This window comes from Centroberyx affinis, unplaced genomic scaffold, assembly GCF_046629955.1.
Source record: "Centroberyx affinis isolate AG114_WGS23_722 - 3 ecotype Tasmania unplaced genomic scaffold, CSIRO-AGI_Caff_v1 ptg004355l_1, whole genome shotgun sequence".
In the NCBI taxonomy this organism is placed as follows: Eukaryota; Metazoa; Chordata; class Actinopteri; order Beryciformes; family Berycidae; genus Centroberyx; species Centroberyx affinis.
The window spans coordinates 153,923-178,802 of record NW_027282052.1 but is presented as its reverse complement, the minus strand read 5'-3'; the positions used below and the strand labels follow the sequence as shown (position 1 = coordinate 178,802).

Genomic DNA, 24,880 nt, shown 5'->3' with positions numbered 1-24,880 from the left:
GTGAGAGAACAGGCCACAAAAGCAGCAAATGTACTCTGATTTCCTTGAGTAAATTCATTTTCACTTCTGTTCTTTACTTTGCATAAACCAAAAAACACCTTTAATAACGGTCGTCAGTGAGGTTTGCATTTTGACAGTTGTGGCCGGAAGTTACGATTTTTTTTCTAGCTAACTTGACAGTAACTGATTAGTTTGAAGTGGGAGGGGAAAAATGGCTGCCGCCGTAACCAAGTCTAATCTGTGTCGACTGAGAAGTTTCTTTATTTCACGTTCAATGTTTCGTTTTAAAAACATCCGTGAATTAACATGTTTGTTTGTTGTGTTTTGTACTTTGATAAGCCAGTCGTTGGCAGATGACGAATACGAGATGGACGACTTTTTGAAGCGGGAGTATTCGCTGACAAAGCCATACCGAGGTAACGTTAACTGTAAACTACGTTAACTAGCCAAGTAACGGCGTTTCAACCAGTTAGTTAAACTCAACCAGGTTAAGTCAACCAACCACTGAAACTGCTTTTATCATTAAGGTGTAGCAAATTCATACCGTCTAGCCCCATTCTAAGGTATATTCGTGAAATAATTAGTGTTAACCAACAAGAACTTGGTTTGTCCGCCTCGGGCACTTGTGATTGCACAACTAAACAAATCTTACAGCACGGGAGGTGACAGTGATATTGTCATTATACTGCTAGATACATGATGAATAATAATGTAAAGAAGTTGAACTTACTCCACTAGTAGCCAGTTATTTCTGCCTTTTAGTGGCAAGCCCCGATACGCGCAGTTCTCTGGTATGGAGAGAACGTCACGCAAAACTCCATTCAAAAGTCTGGCAATTTTAATGTCGCCTTCCCTACCGGCAAATGCACATACCTGGTAGAGCATGAATCAAGACCGTTTACGAATCGGTAGAGTAAACTCTTAAATTCGGCGTACATTAGATATACCGAGCAGCACTTCTTTCAATACAGTTTCAACTCTTAAAACCACTTTGCCTGTTATTACAATTGTCCTCTTCGACCAAAATGTGTGAGCATGTGAGCCAATTCAATATTTTTTTAAGATTGTATTGTAATAAAGTGCTGCTTGGCGGGTCACTTGTATGCCGAATTTACCAGAAGAACCTAATGATTCAGCCAAGGTCTCAACTAATGTTTTGCGAGGTGTTATTTGCCAATAATCAACGAAACATAAATGCCCAGATTTGTGAATGGAGTTTGTTGTGTCGGTCTGTCCATAATTAATCAGCGGCAAACCAGCCTGTTTCATTGTGATCTAATGACAGAGGAACGCTGGATTAATCCCTAAAATGTACCCCATACAGTGATTACTCTAATAGGTCTACTTTATTGTTGTGTAGGGTTGGGTTTCTCTAGCTCTTCCCAGTGGGACCTGATGGGAAGTGCCATGGTCACCCCTGAGCATGTGAGGCTGACCCCAGACCTGCAGAGCAGACAGGGAGCGGTGTGGAGTCGAATCGTAAGTCCACTACAACAAACTGCAAAACCTGCACAAACCCCGACCGCTGTTGACAGTCTGAAGGGCCACAATAGACCTTCAGTTTGCATTGTACATCATCACCAACCATCCCACACCTTACCTCACTCTCACCCAGGTTCACAATGCATGTTTTTACACGAGATAAAGCGGGCCGACCGGTATGAGAAGAGATGAAGACATTCTTGTAACAGCTTTTGTGTGCACTCCCCAGCCTGGCTGTTTACATTTCAAGGTTGTGGGATGACATTTGAAAGAAGTCCAGTGGGAAAAAAAATCATTCTATCTCTCAATAGTTCTTATTCTGTTGTATTTCCTTGCACTCACTCCTACATGATTGTTCTATGGTCACAGGGTTATCATAAGGGCACTAAGGCACTGATATAGGAATTGAAGCTTATTCTACTGTTGCAGTCATTCTAAGTTGCTTTGGATAAGAGTGTTGGTTAAGTGCCTAAAATGTAAATGTAATGTAAATGAGTGCCACGGGACAAGAAAGCCTCTCTTTGGTAAAAGTTTGTGAGCGAGAAAAAACATCTATAGAAGCTCACTTGTTGAAGACTTTCGTTTGAAAATTAGATATTAGATGGCCGTTTGAAAAAAGTGACACCTGCTCTTTACTGATACTACAAAATGAAGACAAATTATGCCACTTCTAAAATGATAGTAGGTTACTTAAGCCCTTTGTTGACAAAGGGTTGTCACCTTTACACACTACTTTTACAGATTGTTTATATTTTAGAGTTATTGAGTTATAGAGTTATACTATGCATAGCAGAACCCCTACATCATAAAGAATAACCTGCTTGTCTTCATTCTTTGTGTGTTTCTAGCCTTGCTACTTGCGGGACTGGGAGCTTCAGGTGCACTTTAAAATCCACGGCCAGGCCAAGAAGAATTTGAACGGAGACGGAATGGCCATCTGGTTAACCAAAGAGCGCATGCAGGGCGGTAGGTAGAGATTGAATCCCTCCCCGGGTGGCAAGCCTCATACAGTGGAAAGGAAACTAGATGCTGCTAATCTTGTGTAATTGCGTAAGTCGTGGTAGTCCCAGTTATCCCGAAGTGCTTCGCTGCTTCTTTGCAGGTCCCGCGTTTGGCAACCTGAACCAGTTTACTGGACTTGGCATCTTTGTGGACACTTACCCCAACGAAGACAAGAACCATGAGGTGATCCCCCATGCCCCAATCTCAAATTTAAAAACGCATAAACACATACGCTCATGATCTTTAAAGGTGTTGCGCTTAGCATTTTGAAATATCAGTATATCATCGACAAGTAAATTGCGATACCGTAGTTTAATTACCATGAACAAATGAGACCACGGCCTAGTGTTTCTGAAAGGTTTTGCTCCAGCTCGACTCTTGCACCCCTGATCCAATTAAGGTGTTGTGAAAATGTGTAGCCCTTAATTGGATCAGGTGTTTAAGAACAGGACCGGAGCAAAACCATGCAGTACACTTGGGCTTTGAAGACTGGGCTGAGAAACACCGGCCTAGATGATTGGCAGGCTGTGTCATTCTAGCGGTATTGTTACTGCTAGTGTTTCTCAAAATTATGACCACATTTCCCATAAACCCAGCTGCTTCTTGCCCTCCATCTCCCTCCTTGGCGTCTTTGGCTTTTACTGAAGAGGGTAAACATGCTGATTCCTCCTCCTTCCACCATCTGCCATTGCCAGAAACTCTTAAAGGCTTAGCTCTGTTTGCGCCCTCTTCTTCTTTTGTGCTGTAAAGCAATCCATCAAATTTCCGACCAAATCTGACCTAGTGGCACACAGTGTAAAATGCAGTGTAGAGGCCGATAAAGGCTGCCAATCTTCTTGGAAGTGGTCTTGCTTGGTAACAGTGATTATGCTAAAATCTCAAAATGAATGTGGTCATGATATATTGATGTTAACATGCTGCATGTAGCGCCTTTAATCGACTGACAACAGTTAGGACCTCCAATCCCAAACAATCCTATACTTATATGTATGTGATCACACTTTGTCATATTTCTTTTCCTTCAACCCTCTTGGATATGCAGAAGAGGCAAACTGGAACTCAGGTAGCTTCAGTAACATCCCAGCTAGTCAGTCCATGAGTTGTTTATCCTTTACCTGAACCAGTGCACCGTCCCACCATGCAAGTTATCTCATCTGGTTTAGAATTTAGAAATTGTTTTGATTCATTAGTGCCATATGGTGTCCCTTAAAGCTGAGTCTGATGGGGTGTTTTTGTGGTTCAGTGGCATCTATGGTGTGTATGTGTTGTGTGTTCAATTCTAGTCATAACCTCCCCCTGTCTGTCTCGCAGAGGGCTTTCCCATACATATCGGTGATGCTGGGGAACGGGTCTCTGATATATGACCACGATCGTGACGGACGACCCACCGAGCTCGGCGGGTGTACAGCTCTGGTGCGCAACACCGTGCACAACTCCTTCGTCCTCATCAGATACTCCAGAAACAGGCTGACGGTGAGAGACACTCCAGGTTCGACTGATAGAGGTGTTTGGAGGCCAGCATGCCACTGATATTTTTAGGTTGAAGCTGCGGATATTTCATATTTCGCGCCAGTATTCAATATCTTTAATATTCAGAAATAAAACACACACAGATTTGGATCAAATAGTGACTGTAGATAACTCCTAGTGTTTGTTTTAACCTTACTGCATCAGGACAATTAAGATAACATTGGGTTACGTTGTCACCTACCCATCCTTCACCGGTGGTTCATGCTGACCCTTCCTCTACCCTCCAGATAATGGTGGACGTAGATGGCAAGCGGGAATGGAAAGACTGCGCTGACATCACAGGCCTGCGGCTACCCCTGGGCTACTTCTTTGGTGCCTCCTCTGCCACCGGAGACCTGTCGGGTATAAAAACCTCAACAATCTATCATCTGAAGGATGGATGACCACTGTGATCCTCTCTTCGCATTAGATTAAATGAAATGAAACTGAAATGGGGTATTAACTGTCGGGTTATGTGTTTGCTCTAGATAACCATGACCTCATCTCTATGAAGCTGTACCAGCTGACAGTGGAGAGGACTTTAGAAGAGGAGCAAGAGGAGGAGGTCTCCATCCCCAGTGTGGACAACATGGCACAGTTCAAAGGTATAAACAGCACGGTCCTTAACAACTCATCAAGCCTTTGCCAGAATATTTGAAAATGCAAAATCTATTCACCACCAATGTCTCAGCACAAATCTTTTTTTTTCCCAGCATGTTCACAGCCTTTGTTTTATAGCTTTGTGCTGAAAGGTTGGTGCTCAATAAATTTGGAGAGACAGACTGGAGAGAAGAATGTGCAACTATCAGCTATATTATAACTATTAGCTTAACTGTTTTTTCAGCATGGTGTCAACAACACCATGATAAGAGGTTTATAGGGTTCAGTGTTACCAGGCAAGCCAAAGTTGTGGTGCCTGCAGTTCAGGATAAAGCCCCAGCTGATGTGGCTTTTGAAGGTGTATAAGGTACCCATAATGACAGTAGAGAAGTCTGAGAAAGCTCTTCCTATGTTTAGGAAGCATTAAGTTTCGCCCAAGCAGTTTCTCAAGCTAAGCAGGGACAAGGATGAACTGGGAAACTGTAGAGAGGAAGAAGCTTAATTGGAAAGATCTTTGGAACATGGAGGCGTCTTACAATTAGATTTAGTGGTGGAGCAACCTATGATGTATTACTGCCGAGCCTAAACCTCAAACCCCATGACCAACTGAAGACCTCACATCTGCTCTGTGTTCAGAAACAGCAACTTTCAGACATTTCCTATCAAGATGCAAAGTTAGTCTTGCCTGAGGACGATGCACTTGAGCGTAACCAGATGTTAGTCTCCAGCAGAGGCAATTGAGAGCAAATTAATTGAAATGTATTATTCAATTTTCTCTTTGGAGGGTTATCAGGAACAAGTTAGGGAAGCTAGGACTTGGGAACTTTGAGCAGACATAGGGCATCAACCTAAAGTTCTGCCAAGAGATAGTCAGCACCAGCCTAAACCCTGACCTAGTGCCGTGGTTGCACCACAGCAGTTTCAGTGTTTACTTTGTAGAGATAACCGTGTAATAGGAAGACAACCTGTTGATCCGTCTCCCAACCGTTTGCCTTGCAGTGGAGGTTCAGGAGGAAGGCATGAGCGGAGTCCAGTTCTTCTTCACCCTCCTCTTCTCCGTCATTGGCCTGGGTGTCCTGGGAGTTGTGGGCTTGATCCTGTACGGCCGGTGGAAGGAGAACAGCCGCAAGCGCTTCTACTGATATCCAGCGATCCACACAGATTTTCACAAATGTATGTTTCTTAATCGACATGCAACGCAACAATGGTAAGACCGCCGTAGCTTTACTCAACCAGACAATTGAATGAACGAAATGAACAAACTCGTGCGTCTCAAGCCAGGAGAACATGAACAGGCGAAGCCATCTGTGAAATTTGCTGGAGTAAGTTGTCTCGTTAGTTTTGACTTTTTTCAGCGTTACGGAAGATAGAAAAGTTAAAGCTGCACTAGGTAAGATTTTATGTAAAAGAAAATACAGCCATGTCATCAGCCTAAAATCACAAAGGGGGCTATAACTGAGAAGAGCGTCCCATCCCCTCTTAATTGAGATCCTGTAGATTCGCCGTATTTACCCAAATGAAATTCTGGTGTCTGGTATGGTCAGTCAAAACTTGAGAGCGAAATCCAAGCTAAGCCAACATTAGATCTTTTCCTCTCTCGTCTCTTTGGTATAAAGCATCACAGAGCGGCCGGGTTGGTAAACATGAGCGAGCTGTGTGCAGTTTACTGACGTCTCCGCATAGGATTTTTTGGGTATTCAAATTTTTCAAAATGTTACCTCTCACTGACCACTCGGGGCTGTCAGAGTAGCCTAGTGCAGCTTTAATCTGAATGCTAGCTGCTGTGAAGACCGACAGTAACCTGTGGATCTCAAAACCTCTCATTGCACTGATTTGAAATGTCCATGCGAGAACATTTTATTGAACTCCCATGGATTTCAGAGAGAAAAACCAGGCAAAGCACTTATGTCAGCAGCAAGTTGATTCCATGTTTGCTGTTGTAGATGCCGCAACAATATTCATGGATACATCATGTTCTGTATTGTACTTTAAAGGAGCGAGCAAGGTAGCGGATACTGTCTGAAGTGCCTAGCTAGGACCAATTAAGACCACGTCTTACTTTACATGTCATGCCCTAGTCTTGTGGTTTGAGCTTCACCTGTATTTTGTGTTTGACATCGCACGACTTCACTCAATTTTTGAAGTTACTGTTAGTTCTCAGTTAGGATTTGATTATTTTCCTAGATCTATTTTTAACTGCTGGCAACCAAATATTGTCCTTGGCACCAGCTTTCATGTTTAGCGCACACAAAACTCAAATTCAAACTAAATCATCAGACCTGTGATAAAAGAAACATTGATTCAAACTAATCATGTCATCAACTAATTCATTTGTGATCAGTTTTCTCGTTGATTTATTTTATTTTGAATTTTTTTTGTTATATGGGGAAAATGCACTGGGTATTTAAATGTCCATCCACCATATCATGAGTCAAATGTGAATTTGAGTAAATTGAAGAGTATGTATGAATGCTGTTTCGCGTTCAGCTGTTCAACCTGTGATATATACTGCTGGGCTTTTGTTGCCACTTACATGCTGGTGCCTTACTCACGTTTCTCTGAGATCAGGGCCTGTTTTCATTAAAGGGGAAGTCCACGGAAATCACTAGGGTTTCACTCTGCAGAAGTAACACTTTTTTTTCAGTTTTATGAGTGTTACACAATGAGTTTTTAAGATCAAGGAAAATAAATCTGTGAGAAATGAAATTGCTTTGCTGGAGGTGGTTGAAAGAAAGAAAAAAAAGAATACATGTATGTTTGTTTGTTTGTTCTAGGAATTCCCCTTTACACCTGTAAGAGTAGCGTTCTACCGGTTGAGTCATATGACCATACGAACTTTACCTAAAGGTATACTGAGTCAGCTTTCAGGGATTTTTCTAAAGCTGAAAGTGTAGGTGACACTTTATTTGAATAGTCCAATGTTGATACTCAACTTCCTATCAAGTGACTATGATGTGTCACTGAAGAGTCCACTGAGGTTCAAGTGAAAACTAGTCTATAGATATTCAGTGTCTGGGCTAGAGTTAATGTTAGGGTTGGGTTAAGGTTAGGATAAGGTTAGGGTTAGATAGTGGAGATGCCCCATAGGTAAGTGACATCTACTTTTTGTCACCTGATAGTTGAGTATTAACATTGGACTATCCAAATAAAGTGCTACCAAAGTGTATTTCTCACATATTCATCTCATCTCAGCACTTCTGTTCCAGTGTGTATTTATCTCGAGAGCTGTGTATTCATCTGTACAGACCTCCTACTAAGACCAGGGGGACATTTCATGGCCTGGTTCCAGTTGTTTTACCTGTGAGTTTACCTATGGAAATAACACTCTATGAGTACTTCATGATATTCTCCCAAATACATTATGTACTTACGAGGATGTAACAACACAGTTAAAGTACAAAGTGCACAAACATAATGTACTTAAATAAGCATGCATAAAAAAGAGCTCCAGCACCGTTAAATAGTCAATTATTTTTCTTATTTTCTACAGGCAAATAATATAACACCACCTTATATATTAAAACCTGTCAGTTTATCACTCAGTGAAACACAAGTAAAGGAAACAGCAGTGGTACATCACTGGGAAACCCTTTTTCTAAGTACTTATTTCTACACTTTACCTATATTGTGCTTTAAATTGTTGTAAAACCAAGCAAGAGATGGAGATTTCCATTTAGTGTTACTGTGTACCTAAAATACTTTCCCATTTGAAAATACACTATTGTAAAGTTACCAAAAGTATTTTCTGCAATTCCTGAAAGTTTGAATAACTTCAAAATATTTTGTGTTTTGGTTCTTATGGCTGTTGCATAGCCATATCAACCCATAAGCGCCTATTATGAAAACCACTTGTTATTTTCTGGTCATGTTTAGAGTTATTCAGTTTACTGACAAGTCCCACTTCTTGAAATTTGCCCTGGCGAGGATGGACACCCATATTGTTGTCTTTCTAATAAGTTTATTTGAGTATATCTAATCTAATAGTGTACTTAGGTGTTTTTTTTATATAGTTCTTTAGTTTACTGTATACCAAGACTAGTGAAAATAATTTATTGCACCATGAGCCATCATGGGGGGAAAATAGCCCTACAGTTGATTATTTAGATGATCATGTTTAGGCAATGAAAGTGTGAATGCTCTTAGCTTTAATCAGACTTGTGAAATCTTCTACTTTAAATCTGCCAATCTAAGCTCTTCTCTGAACATTGTAAGTGAAGAGCATGTACACTTTTCGTGCTCCTGTGTCCGATTTTTTTTCCAATAAAAGTTTCTATGGTGATCTTGTTCATTTGATGATATGTCTATTGTTGTCGGTACTACTAATAGTTGAATCGATACAGTAGCTGTATACAATACATGAGGGTCTATCAGCAGAACTGCTTGGCCCATAATTATCACTGACATATCTTTGAACCCATGAGTCTCTAATCCACACAGCACAATGCCTGAGTAGACATAAGTATGTTCATTCTGCTTCACCCGGGACTCGAACTCACAACCTTCGCCACCAACCTTCGCCGCGATCAAGTTAAGTTACCTGAGAAGTGGGAAAATTAGAGGAGGCTTCACACTATGCCTTAGCCAATCACCAGGGTGCCCAATAACAGCTGTCCATGCATTTACAGGCAGATTTCAAACTAGTGTAAAAAATTCAGCACTCAAGACAAAATTATAAGAATTTGCGTACTTCATGTAGACAACATAGAGATGTCTGTAATTTCTTTTTACAAAGATTGATTGCTCCATAAGTGGAAAAACTGATGTTCAAAGATGCTCTATTTCCATTGACTGCAATAGTTTACATGAGGGCAGAATTCAAAATGCTGTAAAAAATTTCGTTTTTGAGAAACAATTATGAAATTTTACACACTTCATCTACCTTCACTGGAAAATTTTGTCTTTTATTTTCATGAACATTAGATGAACGTTTGATAATTCAAAAATCTGGCTGGATCGTTTGTGGAGGACAGTCTGAAGATGCAGTGTAGCAAGTTTGGTGTCAGTTGAACAAAAAATGTTTTTGAGAAAAACAGTGATGGACTTCATAATTCCTGGCAGCTCGAAGCATCTGAACATTTCTGCTCACTTGGGCCTACATTTTGTTGAAAGTTGCAAAGGCGTAGCACGTACGACTGATTTGTTATGAATTTTCAAAGTTTTAAAATTTAGACGGTTGCTGTAGCGCCACCATCAGGTCTATTGACCCCCAAAGCCAGTTGAGTAAATTTGACATGGGACCGGACCTATGTGCAAAGTTTCGTTTATTTTCATGCATGGGAAGGCAGATTTCCTCGGAGGAAGAAGAAGAAGAAGAAATTGGGAAAAACAATGATGAAGAAAACTATTTGAATTTACAGTGGTTTTTTTTACATCCGTACTTAAAGAAAGCCTCTATGCCTGCAAACATGGATTGTGAAAAATGATCTCATCAAATTAAAAAAAATATCCAAATTTATACTAGACACCAACATTGTTACAGTAGAACAGAACATCTCCAAATGTCTCCTGCCTTTAAAGAGCTGCTATCACTAAAAGAACTTCATTAGTCTGGGTTTCAGTGGAGAGTTTTAGTGTCCCATGATGGTCTAAATGTTGTTTCATAGGCTTTTCCACCCTGACAGGAATAACAATAACAGGAATAACAGGAATAATAATTCTTGGGGAAACACTGTACTTTGATATTGAATATTGTCACAAAATACCAGCAGCTTCAATACATCAGTAAATATCGCTATCAGCCTTCAAAAAACCATATTAGCTGAACCCTAGTCATTTCACACCATGGTGTTTAGCAGCTCCTCTTTTTGTGATTCTTAGGTGAAGTGTGAACGCCCCTCCTTCTCCACACTGTTAGTTGTGTAAATACATGAATAGACATTTCTCCACTGACTATTTTGAGACAGAGGCCTTTGTTGGCTGTCCTCCTCCCTCTTTATTTCTCTTCCTCGTACCTGTCTGTCATTAGTTAACACTGGGAATGTTTGGGAGCAACACCAGAGAACTGGTTACTGCATCTGTCGTAGCAACTAGTGGGAACACTGCTGGGCATAGCCTAGATAAGGTAAGTCTTGAGATATTTAATGAATTAGAATTATTAGTTAAAATGTGTTTAAAGAGATATTAGGAAAAATGTGAGTTGGAGCATTTTGAGGGTGTGTAAAATAACAGCATACCGAGAAAATGAAATGTATGTGGTATGAAATCATTGAACATTGTAAAAATATAGCTAAATGCGATAGAACGGGTGTTTCAAGAGTAGGTATGCATTTTTTTTTTTATAACGAAAAACAAAGCTGTAGAATTTTTGTAAATTTCCTCAATTGTCAGATTTCCAGCCATGACCTGAAAGAGAAAGTGTACCCAGAAACTGTAAAAAAATATTGAATAATAGAGTAAGTATTAATACTTTATAGAAAATTGTATACCTACTTTTTGAAACAGGCTGTGTATAAGTAACAAGAATAGGGAAATTAGAATAAAAAATTCTGTGTTCTCAGCAGGAGGATATCTACTGTACTTTGCTGTAAGCTGCTTTGAGGAAACGACTGTCTAGATATAGACATATAGAGTAGAAACGCAACAATGAGGTTTAATCCTCAATGATTAACCTGAGATGTGACTTGGGCCTGAATAGGTCAAGGGCCTCCATTGTGCCTGATGCCTGTGTTGTCACACCAAACACTGCTGTCCTGTCAACACTCTCTGCCTCCAGGAGCATCGCCCGCTTCACTTGTTTTCCTCCACAGCTTTTTACAGTTTATCTATCAGATCGCCACCTGATCTAACGTCTGTAACACTTAACTTCTCTTATTCAGTCTTACAGGTCCAGAGGAAGACCATCAGGAAGGGAGGATGAATCGCTCCTGTGTGAACTGCTTGAAGACCATGATGATATTGCTCAACTTCCTTTGCTGGGTAGGTTACAGAGCCATACGCATTTCAGCTTCCATATACTAAAAAAAAATGGAATTTGTTAATACGTAATGCCTAACGCAGCCAGTAGATGGGATAAAAACATAGATCATGGTTATGTTGCATCTTGGAATGAAACCCTAAATAATCATTTTGGACTTTGCGGGTCATCTTTTTCTTCTGTAGAATCAGGTCTACTTCAATGAGGGTTAGACAGATATATGGGGCCATATCTGGTCCAGTCAGTGTCGTCCACCTCTGATATGATGGATATGATGCAGTTTGATTGATTACATATTTGTTGTAGAATTGATCAACACGACACTGGTGGTCTACCCTGGGTTCCATTGGAGAGTTCTAGTGTCCCATGATGGTCTAAATGCTGTTTCCGAGGCTTTTTCCACCCTGACAAGAATAACATTCTGGGGGAAAACTATGAATACTTCCACTATCGGCCATCAGAACCCATATCTCCCATATCCCATATCACCCATATCTCTTGTCCCTGCTGTGTGTTGCAGCTGTGCGGTGCGTTCGTGGTCGCGTTCGGAGAGTTCCAGATGATGCACTCCAGGTACGCCTCCCTCGTCACCTCCTTCTGGCCCATCTACCCCGCCAACACCCTGGTGGTCACCGGCACTATAGTGACCTGCGTCTGTTACCTGGGAGTGTTGGGAGGCCTGAGGGAGAACCGCTGCATGCTCATCACTGTGAGTCTGTCACATACACACACACACACGCTTTATGGGACAGCTGTAGTCAATGACATGATATTAAATTCAGTGTAATTTTCCGATGTTTGTCTGATGATTACATTGTAAGGAAAGTTTATCTACACGTCTAATGGGTTTTCTAATGTGCTTTTAATGCAGTTCATATTAAGTGTTACCAAGGTTTGAAATATATTGAGTTCAATCCCATTCCTTTGTATAGATGGATGGGGTTTGCCATACAATGATGGGAAAGTATTTGAAAGTCAATTTAGAATATGTTTCTGTGATTGTCTATCTTAGCACTATCTTAACTGTCTTAAACCCCACCCATCTGGTCCACCATACAGTTTAAAACAAAGAATCATTTGACCCAAATCTGCTCTATACTTCTTAATACTACATACTCTAATTGCAAACAAACGCAGAACCTATAAACTCATTCTTGTTTGAAACTGATTGTATGATTTGCAATGATTGCAGTTTTTCATCCTGCTCTTCATTCTGATGTTGGTGGAACTGGCCATGGCCTGTGTGTTCCTGGTCTACAGTAGAGAGGTACACACATCTATGTCTTAAAGTATAGCTGAATATAGATATATATATATATAAAATACATACAAAATTATAATTGTATGTCTTAAAGGTCCAATCTGCAATTAAAGTGGTTCATTCCAAAGCGCTACATATCCATTTGGGGGGAAAACAATTACCTGATGTTACCTGATGGACTTTCAAAAATACTGGTTATATCATCTAAAATATTACTTTTTTTGTAAGCAAAGGTCTTATGTTACCAATAATTTCACTAATAAGCCCTACAATAAGTTTTACATTAATGCCAGCAATCAGTTTTTTTTTTTTGTGGATTTGCATTTTGGGGTGAATCCCTTGTTGAGACACTGTCAGCTCACAAATGGCTTTGTTTACATTGTGATTTATTGGATTTAAGACATGTATGACCAGAACTTTTGAAAGAAAGACCAGCAAGGGACAGTTCAAGAGTTTTCTATGCAATTTGAGGCTGTAATGACTCATTTCTGTGTGATGCTTTGTGCATGATGGCGTAAAATCGGACCTGTCTTTTGAGTTATGATGGGTGAAGACAATTTTGAAAAGTTTATTTTCAGTCTCCAAATCCAGAATATTATATGAATTTGCACTGATGATTGACCTCGTCTCTTGTGCAGATTGGCACATTTGTCGAGAAAGACCTGATGCGGAGCCTGGAAACCTACAAGGAATCCAGTCCAGATGGGAACCAGACCATTAGGGATGACTTTGACGCTGTCCAGTACCTGGTAACTGCTCCACTAGACTGCTCCGTCCATTTGTTTTCTTCATATTCCCATATTCTGTTTCATTTATACATTCATTCATCTTGATATCATTATATTTTTTTCACTTATTCCATGCATATATTTCATTTTTGCTATATTTACATATTTTCATAATTTTTTTTAGTTGTCTTAATATGTTCTACCGCTATTATTTTACACACCCTAATGATGCTGTAAATCATATTTTTTCATACATACATTTTATTTACGTTCTTCTTTGTATTCTTATTCACAATCATTCTCATTTGCCCTTTATTTCCTTTCATGTTTATTCCCATTTTTATTCTTATATTATCCACAATCCTGTTCTTATACGCATTCGTATTCACAATCTTATGCCTCTTCTTAGAATAATGCGTCACATCGATACAGTTTAACACATTCACACCAGAGGGAGCTGCCCAGCACAACCACAGTCTCCTCCGGTCTCAGTTTCAAATAAACCACATGGTCTCGTTTTGCAGTTCAGGTGCTGCGGAGTCCACAGTGAGGCCGACTGGGAGGGGAACGTTCCCATCTCCTGCTGCGCTGAAGACCCCTGTAACAGCGTCCCGCACACCAACTGGCGGGAGGTGGGTCATATTGTCACCATCTAAACCAGGGGGGTCCTCAAACACATCTCCACATAGACACACATTTGATCCCATTTGATCAGACGAACCTCCAGTTAGTAGTTGCACATAATCCTTTGTCATTTTGAAGTTTTGAGTGAGGAACATCCAGGAACATTTTCATTCCTTTTTTCCCTAAGTGGATTTTTTTTGGGTGTGGAATGAAACGCTCCGTCTGTTGAATGAACAGAAGCGATATGAACTCTTTCTTGTCTTTCAGGGATGTCATGTGAAACTGGGGAACTGGTTTGCCAGAAACTTCCTCAGCACTGGCGCAGGCGTCGTTTCCCTGTTTATCATACAGGTACGTTCAACTGTTTGGCCCAATCCCAATGCCCAGAGTCCTGAGCCCTCACAGACTTAACTGAAGTCATGAGGGCTCGAAATGGTACAGGAGGAACGGGACGGCACTTTGTGGCATCACGCGTTGCCTTGACGACGTCAGACGTTACTATCTCCCGTCAAGTAATCAATTTGTAGTTTACTCTTTGTTTGCGCTTTTGTCTAAACAGCATTATTTTTTTTTTTAACAATATGTTTATTGAAATTTCACAATTGAAAACATAGACAACACATCACGTACATCCTCACTCATACACGCGTCAAAAATAAATAAAAAACAAATAAATAGTGAAATATATATATAATACATATAATAGTAATAATATGAATCATAACAATAACAGAGAAAGAAAGAAAGAAAGAAATATTAAGAAATATAAAAAAAAAAAAAAAAAAAGAAGGCAGTCTTCTGTCACACTTTTCCTTTTCCCTCCCTCATTCAGGCCATATTTGCATTTTTTAAAAAGTCCATAATTGGATTCCAAATATTAGCGAAGTCCTTTTGTTTCCCTCTAGCAATGTATGTCAATCTCTCCAATCCAAGACAGCTTGACAATTCTTTCATCCACATTTTTAGTGATGGAGGGTCTACATTCCTCCAGTATAATGCGATCACTCTCCTTGCTTGAAGAAGTCCAAAGTCTAATAGTTTTGTCTGCTAAACAGCATTATTAAGCTAAAATGAAAAAAAATGTTGATGAATAATTTTAAATAGGCCTAGGTATATGGTTTGCAACATTGCAAAGTTTACACTGTGCTAATGGTTGTAGAAAATACTCTTCATTCTACTAGAGGTTAACCTGCACAACATCATTACAATATGTAAAAAGATAACAAAAAGAAACAGTAGGAGGTATGTTGAAAGCAAACAGTACTTTTAATAAAGCTTAATGAGCACAAATAAACAGATAAGAAAGGCTATATTACATGCTGCTTATATTAGCAGCATCTAACATCCTTCTTAAACGTTTAGGAAAACATTCTTTTTTCTCAAATGAGCTGTTTATTCTGTTTTAATGATGCAATGTTTTCTCTTTTACCTGTATCTTGCATGTAGTTTCACCCTTTCATTCCTGTTTCTCTCTAAGTTCTTGTTAATTTTTTTTTGTGGTTATTTTTCCTTAATTATGTTTCTTTTTTTCTCTTTTGTATCGGGTGTATTGGCTGATATTTTCCACATACGCGAATAGTAACGTCACAAGCGCTATGAACTGTGGGTAATTCCCTCAAGCAAAGTCTACAGAAATGCGGACTTGCTGAAAGTCTGCATAAAGGGCTCATAAAGTCCGCCAGTGAGCCCTCGCGCGCTTAACCGATTTCACAGTGGGACGTCCTGAACCCTCGCGGACTCGTCGGGAACGCGCGTGAAAGTCCGTGAGTCTGTGAGTGTGGACATTGGTATTCACTAAATATCGCGATATTCGATATTATTGAATATCAGCCCAAGCCTCCTGCAAAGCCTCTATAACAATTGTCCCGGTTACTTCTGTCTTACTATAGTTTCTTTACTCAGTTGGAATCTTAAGGACTGCGCATTTTCTTTATCAATTTGCATAGTTGGCTATTCTGTTCTGTTCTGTTCTGTTCTGTTCTATTCTGTCTTTGCATGTAAAAAGTTGTTTGATATTAGTTTTACATTTAATATTTCTTTGCCTTTGTTTGCAGTTCATGTGTATGTGTTTCACCGTCCCCCTGTTCTGCCACTTCAGGCGACGTGGACTGGGTTACAAGTGAAAAACCCCCAGTGGCATCGGCAGTGGATGCTTTCACCACAGCGACTTTCCCATGTGTCAAAAGGTTATCTTCTACACTTTCCCTTTACTACCATGTATAGAATTTCTGTAGAGACCCTTTATGATTTTAGTAGCCATGAATCCCCTAGTTCAGTAAAAGGTAAAATGACCTTTAAGTGCAATAACTTGCCCAGTCTTTTCTTTACGGGTTTATGTGTCTCTTGAAGTGTTGGGGATGAATTCTGGACCATTATTTTGCATCTTTAATCACAATAGGCCTAATTTATCAATATTTCTGTATAAAAGGTTGAAAGTCAATAAAATACTGTGCCATGATTTCCTTTATACATACAATATGTATGCCAACTGTTTGCAAAGACTCATAAGTGGAAATGACCAATTTTTTTTGTGCATTGTTTTTTGCATTTTATTGTCTTTGATATATGGCACAACCCTGTGTAACTTCAGTGTTTGTACTCTATGCTACTTCTCAGCCTCAGGAAGTATGTATGAAGAATGCACTTAGTGACTGAATGTTGCGTGATATGTATAGTCTACTATCTATTGTTGGTCCAGCAGTGTCTCTTTCTACTGTGTGTGTTGCACTACTATGTTAGTTGTCAGTATGTCTCTGCACCAAAGCCACAAAATCCTATATATAGGTTATGCTTAGATTCTCATCAGAGTTGTTTCAGTTCAGCAGTTGATATCAACTGGCTTTGAATAGAGGAGTTTGCTCTATGGGACTCCCAAAAGGGTGTGGCACACATTTACATCTGAATATTGTGTGAAGTCCCTGAGCAAGCAAAGGAGCCCTGCACTACCACCCTGTTTCTGACATACTTGATAATGGTAATAAACAAACAATAGTTTGTTATTTCTTCATTAAACTCAATAGGAAGCTTTACCTTGGAGAGATGTTACTTTTGTGTGGCGTAATGTAAAGTGGAGGAGTATGTAAAAGTAAATGTACAAGTGAACAACATATTCAGCTGAATGCGATCGCAACTATTTACTAAAATATTGAATATTTTGTTTAATCTTTAGTATTGAAAGAGTTGTAATTCTTGTTTGACACCACATTCTGCATCCAAGTTTGATTATCCAACCTTTGATTCAAAATGAGAGAAAACAACAGAGAACCAACTGTAGTAGCAGTTCCTCATATTTCAAAATGGTTTTCTCTGAAATGTAGACAGTTACCCTTCATATCATAAAGAATGTACTTTTATTCTGTTTATTTTGAACCATAAAACCACTGCGATCAGCTACAGCTGCCGGTCAGTCTTCTGTTCTAATGTTGCTTGACCTATCGGCTGCCTTTGACACGGTTAACCACCAAATCCTCCTCTCCACACTCTGAGCTTGGCCTCAGGATCTGCCCTCCGCTGGTTTGAGTCCGACCTCTCAGGGAGATCCTTTAGAGTGTCTTGGAGATTGGAAGTGTCTAAATCCCACTGCTTGTCCACAGGGGTACCTCAAGGGTCAGTGCTTGGACCCCTTCTCTTTTCAATATACACCACCTCACTTGGTGCAGTCATCCGCTCACATGGCTTCTCATTCATATGCTGACGACACCCAGCTCTTCCTCTTCGTCAGACGACCCCGCGGTCTCGGCACGGATATCGACATGCCTCGCCGATATCTCGGCTTGGATGAAGGAACGCCACCTTCAGCTTAACCTGTCAAAGACTGAGCTCCTTGTCATCCCAGCCAGTCCCTCTGTACAACAACAGATCAGTATCCAGCTCGAATCAGCTCAGCTCATTCCTGCAAAGTCTGCCAGAAACTTGGGTGTCATGATTGATGACCAACTAACCTTTAAGGAGCATGTGACTTCTGTTGCTCGGTCATGTCGATTTGCCCTGTACAACATCAGGAAGATCAGACCCTACCTGTCTGAGCATGCGGCACAACTCCTGGTACAGGCACTTATAATAGCACGCCTTGACTACTGGCAGGGCTTCTGGCATGTACGCTCAAACCTCTGCAGATGATCCAGAACCGGCCCAAAAGAGCAGATGTCACTCCGCTGTTCATCTCCCTCCACTGGCTCCCAGTCGCTGCCCGCATCAAGTTCAAGTCCTGGATGCTCGCCTACAAAGCGGCAGCCAAAACCACAACAAGGCCCTAAGTCTCTAGCCAGACTCTTCTCTTCTGTGGTTCCTCAGTGGTGGAACGAGTTACCAAACTCCATTCGAGTCCCTCTCGATCTTTAAGAAAAGGCTAAAGACCCAGCTCTTTAGTGAACACCTTCTCACCTGATGGACTTTGTAATTGCTAAAAAAAAAAATCTTTATCTGCCTCTATGCACCTCTGTCGGGTCGGACTAGAACTTAACTTTATGGCACTTACTCTCGATCCTTGCTTGGTGTTGTATTAAAATCTCATGTGTAATAAAGGTGTTGACTGTTGAGGACTCTTTTGGTGTTTCAGTGGTTGGGCTCATTCTCTATTGTAAGAGTTCACATCGGGGCTAAATATAAAAGCAATGCGTCAGACATGCATCGTGGTCTTTTTTTTAAGTTTTTTTTTTACAGTGCTATTTATGTTTGTCCCCCAGTGCACTTTCTCAGTCATAGATTTTCCATGTTGTGTTGAGAAAAAAAAAAAGGAAGTGAGAAAGGGTGCTGAAGCCCCAGGCGATTTATACTCAGCAGCAGTATGAGAAGGGGAAGTGAGGGCAACAGCAGAGTTCACCGAGAGACGCGTTAACCTGTCTCGATCTTTTAAAAAAACAGAGGCAAACCCGACAATCCACCCGACCAGGTAAGCCCTAAACTTTTATACCAATATCTAACCTGTGACTACACTGTATACGATCTTTAAACTGTTATAGTGTTAAAGTTATCATGTTTCGCTGATGTTTCCTGACTGACGTGACAGACAATTGTTGATGTTACGTCTCCGGAGTGTGTCTGTACTTCTGTAGGTTCTGTATGTCTGTAGGTTTTTATTGACAAGGCAGTAAAACTGGTTCTAAACAAGAAAAGAAAATGTCCTTGATAAAAGCATTGGAAAAGAGGAACTTCAGTGAAATTATTGAAAAATCTTATTATGGCAGCTATAGCTTTAGGAGTGTGTAACACTTGAAAATCGACCAAGAACAATATTATAAATAATTAATAATAGGAATAATTATTCTCAGGCCCTAATAATTATTTGGAAATCAGTACTTTCATTCTTAACCATTAGTTCTTATAGAGCAACAATTTGATTTATTGACACTATGAATGGCTCAAACATATTTGGGTGATAACAGTCAAATGTGTTGGGGAAGACCTTTACCCAAAAAAAGGTCCCTTTTACATTTTGGGGAACTTTTCGAACTTGTGGTATTTCCAAAATATACCTACAGTTGTGGTTTCCCCTTGAAGTGTTGCGCAACATCAAAACTCGAAAAAATTCATTCGACCTTGTCATAATTTACATTAGTCGCATTACGCTTCAAATCTCGTTGAAATGCAGTTTCGGGCAAAGGAAACACAGGAAGTGAGACGCATCAGGATCACTTCCTCGTAGTGTGACTATGACACTTTGACAGCCTTAAGATGGAGGCACGCACACACACACACACACACACACACACGCAACAAACAAAACCGTAAATAGGGGGGAAGTACAGATGTGATTCAGACACTCTGCCTTGGACATTTTCTGGTACCTTGGTCCTTATTGGACGATAACGTGCTAACGTGTTTTTGTCATTTTGATTCTGCAGGTCTGACAAGAGGTTTTCAACAATGGCTCAAGGTTGCCTCAAGTGTCTGAAGTACACCATGTGTGTTGTCAACTTCCTATGTTTTGTACGTATGCCTCAAGTATCATACCACTTACCACGTATTATTATTCTTTTCCCCTCCCTCACTAAGTGTTGTGGAGGAGCCTTTGAGTAAGGCACTGAATTATCTAGAAGTTGATTAAATGGAGGGCTTGGAGCCAAAGGGGCGTAAGTGCGTTATAGTAGATTTTACAGGAGAGCCAAAACAAATTTTGATCAAACTTGGATCAGCTGCCACATACTAAACACAATATTTAAACTTTTAACTTTTTGTGTCATCAGATTGAGCATTACTATAAAAACAATACTGCTACGGTTTAAGTTGAATTATATTTGTTAACTTTTTTAAAAATGGCAAAAGAGTGAAATACGCCTTTTTGGCACAAACATTGTCCCAATACAGCCATGCAGAATATGGGCGTATGTAAGTAAACAATTGTAAAACACATTCATTTTAATACAAATCTAGCAATTACACTTCAATCAACACTGAAATATAAAACAAGATTAGAATGAATATCTTTATCTTGAAGTAATGCTCAGCCACTTTCACCAAGGCCTTTAAAATTGTAGGCTACATGGAACATATCAGATTGATTGATACATTTTTTCTGTTAAAAACTTTTAATAAACCTCTATAGACATAAGAAACTACTTTTTCTTTTGCTAGTATAATACATTTTTGTATGTGTCCCAGGACACATCACTTATTGATGTGTCCTGGGACACATTCAAAGACCTGTAAAACTCCTCATAACACTGAGGGAGAACTTCAGCTACCAGCAGTCTGACTATCAGAGCTCATCTTGACCAGTTCACACTCCTAATATTATAAAATAACATTTTGAATCTATAGGCCAAAGTATTTCATGGTAATATTAACATATTTACATTAATCTAATATTGACCTAGAATATTAATTGGGATATGAATAGGATACTAAAAATGATGTGATCATGCTGCCATGCTAGCATTACTTATGTCAGCATGCATTCTGAGCTGACCTAAGTGCTGTTAGAATCCTCTACCCACAATGCTTGTTCAGTGTCAAAAGTGAGGTTTTGCTTGGGCAGCAAACAAAACCCTACTTTTACTGTTACGGCTTTCAGTTTTTGTTTAATAAAAACTTGTGGGTCATGATTTCAGTTGTGTCCTTTTGGCACTGAAAAGATCTCACTGAGACCTTTCAATTGATATATAAAACTCATATTCGCCCAAAATCTCAAAATCTTTGGCTCCAAGCCCTCGAAATGTTTTTTGTGGTGATGTAGTTGGTATAGGGACGGGACGATATATATCCAAATTCAATATATCGCGATACAAAAATGTGACGATACGTATCACGGGGCAGAAAAATGAATCACGATATTACATGTCATTCTGCTGTCATAACCACAAATGAGACGCTTGACCATCACGATTTCACGAGCTCTCCATCCAAATTATGTTATTTCTAATGCCATTTTAAAATTGTTGGTTACATTCTAGCGAGCCAATGGCATCGCTAGAAAGATTCGTGGCTCAGAGATCAACTGAATTCTGCACAGTCATACTTTGAACTTTTATTTATGACACGGTATCGTGGTTGTATTGAATCGTGAACCCCGTATCGCGAATCCCGTATCGTCCCATCCCTAATAACCGTGTCACTGTGTTCCGTTAACTTGATGACGTGGCACACTGTATCTCACATCAGATATGCGGCACGGCGGTGCTGGGCTTCGGGATCTACATGCTGAACTTCAGGATGGACTCCCTCATGCCCAGCCTGGCCCAGTTCAACATGTCCAGCGCGCTGCTGATCAGCGGCATCATCATCACCTGCGTCTCCTTCCTGGGCTTCCTGGGGGCGCTGAAGGAGAACCGCTGCCTCCTCCTGACGGTACGTGGCCCATAGCTCTCTCCCCGCCCCCCCTGCCCCAAGCGGTCCCACAGTGCAGAATGTATTGGACCATCTAGCTTCTAACCCTAAAGGCCACATGATACCCTAAACATGCTTGGCAGGCCTCAGAGTGAAAATAGGAAGATTTTCAAAACAGAAGTGGGAAGTCTGGGGTTTTCTCTCACCCAGTACATTTTAAGATGCAGAGATCTTATTTCCTGCATTGTGGTGACTTTCCCATGTATAATAGTATAGTACAAAAAAAAAAACTGCATCTGCATTTTTTAATTTAGTTATATTATTTGAAAAATATGAATCAATTCATAAAATTACATATTTAATATCGGGTCCAAGCGTCCCTGAACTAATGCAATACAGACTACATTTTTGGTGGAATGTGTTTTGTTGATCATTCAGTAACAGCAGTGATAGCATAGGGCCTAGACTTTTTGTGTTACTATTTATAACAAATATAGCGAATGAGCAGATTTTGAAATTTAATATGGGAGAAAAATGAGAGATACGACGGGAAGCGATGATACACACATTTGAATGCGGCAACATGTTGGCCTGTTTCCAAAATGGCCCATTTTAAGTATATTCACATACTATGTTTGAAAGAAAATCAGCTTTTTGGAAATTTGAAACTCTCCACAGTGCGAGACTACAGTGGAATAAAGTGGGATCTCTGTTCACAGTTCTTCCTCCTGCTGTTCATTCTGATGCTGGTGGAGCTGACTGCAGCCTGCATCCTGCTGGTCAATGAGGACATGGTAGGCGTGTGTGTGTGTGTGTGTGTGTGTGTATGGTCCATCACTCAGGCCCTGAGTCTTCATTTGAAATTGTACAGAGCTGTAGAGTCATAATAGAATATTTTGTTGATGAAAGAGTGCTGCTGAATGTCCATTCCAGCCCAGCTGAAGATTTTATGCTGCGTTTAGGTCCTATGGAAATACTGTTCACCTCAGCTTTCACATAGTAAATACAACTTGTGGAATGAAGTTTACAACCCGTTTTAGGCTGACACAGCTCTGACATCACCAACAATGAAATACGCGTAGTCAAGTGTAGGGAATGATTGGTTAATTTCAAATATAACACATCAAATGTAAGTATTTTTTATCACATAAGTCATTCTAAAATGCCTTGGCAGGACACCAACCGCTTTCTGGATTTGGTAATTTGTGGTTCACATTGCAGTTTAGTTTCCTAGTAAACATGAAGTCAGATGCATCATCACTAAGTGCATGGGTGTTAAGTGTGAAACTGTGCAATGATGGGACAAGTTACTGATATCGTATTCTTATTGCTTAGATTGGTAAGTGGGTGGAAAAAGACCTTCTCAACGGCTTGAACAGAAATTCCACAGCCATCAGCAAGGACTGGGATCTGGTTCAGAACACGGTGAGTAAATCCCAGACATATTTTTGAACTCGCATAGTAACACAAATGCACACATGAAGGACAACAGAACCCCACATTCAGTGCAAAGTGACAGTTGCAAAACATATGGACAGTAGACTATAGTGAAATACTGACAGCTACTGATCTCAGTCTATTGAAATATGACAGTATATGTGTTTTTTCTGAATTGTATGTTGTAGTTGGATTGCTGTGGAATCCATAATTACACCGACTGGAAAAACGAAGTGCCTGATTCTTGCTGCGTGACAGATCCATGTGACCACCACAACCCCGAATACAAGAAAATGGTAGATATAAATAAACCTCTATTACTCGATTATCTGCTTGGAATAATAAGGTTTGTTTGAATAATCTGCATTCATATTTATTGATCCCCATAGGGAAAAGGGAAAAGTTTTCACACTGAATAGAGCAAAACCTGTACGACCTTTAGAGTTTTTTTTCACCTATACAAAGAAATACTCAGCAACGCGTTCATACGAAATCTCATGGATGTTCTTCTTGTAAAGGGTTGTTTGGAGAAAGCGAAGGCCTGGTTCGAGGAGAACTTCCTAACCACTGGGATTTCTGTCATCGTCATCTGCATCATTGAGGTAAAGTTTCAAATTAGAAATGATACTGAGATATATCATGGCTGGTGCAAGATGTAACATCAGGTAACGAGTGGATGTGTAGCATTTTGGAATTCAATTCTTCAATTTTTTTTTTTTTCTGTTCTTCGACAGGTCTTGGGAATGTGTTTCGCCATGACTCTCTTCTGCCACATCAGCCGATCTGGACTCGGCTACAAGTTATAGACCACATTCTCTCTTTCGACAACCCCCCCATTGTCTATACTTACTCTACTTATTATTACTGTACAGTTCTGTCCCTTAAATATCTCTCTTAATGCCGCGGCGAGATTGCGAGCGATTAAGCTATGTGAATGCTATTTCAGTCTCAGCTATTCGTAATGAAAGCACTTGTGGTCGCGTACCAACACTGCATTTCACTTTCTTTGTTCTTTGTTTCAAGTCAACCTCTTTAGATGCGTTTATTTTTTAAAGTGATTGTACATTTTTGCCAAGGGAATGAAGCTTATGAAGTGAAAACTGTTTGTGTAGAATATTATATATCCTTAACATTCATCTATAAACTTTTCACTGACATCTTTTTGGAAATACATCAATAAAATATTCGAAAAAGTATGACAGCAGTGTGTACACGTGACTTGGTAAAGTGTAAGGAGTGGCACCCAGATGATCAGCGTTTCCCGTCTGCAGCTCACTGATAGGTGTGGTGGAGCTGAGAATGTAACCACTTCCTCTTTGGGTGCTGCTGAACCATGAGTCGGTTCCACTAAGCTCATAGTTTGCTAGGTATGACTGTTAGTCTTGTGTCGAGAGCACCAACGCTTTCACAATTGTTTGACGTGCGTCGGAAGTGACGCCATTTTTGTCGTGGAAGCGCATTCTACGGAAACCCTCAGGACTCCTAAGAATCGAAGAAATTAGATTCCCAAAATTAGGACCCACTCGTGAAAGAGAAAGTTCCCTCAGTCTGCTTTAAAAT

At 40.1% G+C, this 24,880-nt stretch overlaps 3 protein-coding genes across 3 annotated transcripts; all 3 read left to right on the top strand.

Annotated features, from left to right (window-relative positions):
* Positions 1-211: 211 nt before the first annotated feature.
* Positions 212-8,865, top strand: lman2lb (lectin, mannose-binding 2-like b). The gene is made up of 8 exons (XM_071543602.1): positions 212-416; positions 1,361-1,479; positions 2,331-2,448; positions 2,585-2,667; positions 3,796-3,957; positions 4,242-4,356; positions 4,482-4,598; positions 5,593-8,865. Exons 1-8 carry the CDS (start codon positions 212-214, stop codon positions 5,733-5,735), a joined length of 1,062 nt encoding a protein of 353 aa, XP_071399703.1. The 3' UTR covers positions 5,736-8,865.
* Positions 8,866-10,501: 1,636 nt separating this feature from the next.
* Positions 10,502-18,655, top strand: LOC139664683 (leukocyte surface antigen CD53-like). The gene is made up of 8 exons (XM_071543606.1): positions 10,502-10,654; positions 11,409-11,508; positions 12,027-12,215; positions 12,699-12,773; positions 13,406-13,516; positions 14,020-14,127; positions 14,387-14,470; positions 16,174-18,655. Exons 2-8 carry the CDS (start codon positions 11,446-11,448, stop codon positions 16,240-16,242), a joined length of 699 nt encoding a protein of 232 aa, XP_071399707.1. The 5' UTR covers positions 10,502-10,654; positions 11,409-11,445; the 3' UTR covers positions 16,243-18,655.
* A 200-nt stretch (positions 18,656-18,855) lies between these two features.
* On the top strand, positions 18,856-24,502 carry LOC139664685 (leukocyte surface antigen CD53-like). The gene is made up of 8 exons (XM_071543610.1): positions 18,856-19,010; positions 19,963-20,047; positions 21,719-21,904; positions 22,603-22,677; positions 23,219-23,308; positions 23,509-23,616; positions 23,839-23,922; positions 24,055-24,502. The coding sequence occupies exons 2-8, from the start codon at positions 19,985-19,987 to the stop codon at positions 24,124-24,126; spliced, it is 678 nt and encodes a 225-aa protein (XP_071399711.1). The 5' UTR covers positions 18,856-19,010; positions 19,963-19,984; the 3' UTR covers positions 24,127-24,502.
* The last annotated feature ends 378 nt before the right edge of the window (positions 24,503-24,880 follow it).

Bases quoted from the DNA above. Each gene is read 5' to 3' on its own strand.
- lman2lb (XM_071543602.1), top strand. From the start codon at position 212: ATGGCTGCCGCCGTAACCAAGTCTAATCTGTGTCGACTGAGAAGTTTC. The intron at 1,480-2,330 runs GTAAGTCCACTA...GTGTGTTTCTAG, and splicing joins GAGCGGTGTGGAGTCGAATC to CCTTGCTACTTGCGGGACTG. The intron at 2,449-2,584 runs GTAGGTAGAGAT...GCTTCTTTGCAG, and splicing joins CAAAGAGCGCATGCAGGGCG to GTCCCGCGTTTGGCAACCTG.
- LOC139664683 (XM_071543606.1), top strand. From the start codon at position 11,446: ATGAATCGCTCCTGTGTGAACTGCTTGAAGACCATGATGATATTGCTC. The intron at 11,509-12,026 runs GTAGGTTACAGA...TGTGTGTTGCAG, and splicing joins TGCTCAACTTCCTTTGCTGG to CTGTGCGGTGCGTTCGTGGT. The intron at 12,774-13,405 runs GTACACACATCT...TCTCTTGTGCAG, and splicing joins TCCTGGTCTACAGTAGAGAG to ATTGGCACATTTGTCGAGAA.
- LOC139664685 (XM_071543610.1), top strand. From the start codon at position 19,985: ATGGCTCAAGGTTGCCTCAAGTGTCTGAAGTACACCATGTGTGTTGTC. The intron at 20,048-21,718 runs GTACGTATGCCT...ATCTCACATCAG, and splicing joins TTGTCAACTTCCTATGTTTT to ATATGCGGCACGGCGGTGCT. The intron at 23,617-23,838 runs GTAGATATAAAT...CTTCTTGTAAAG, and splicing joins ACCCCGAATACAAGAAAATG to GGTTGTTTGGAGAAAGCGAA.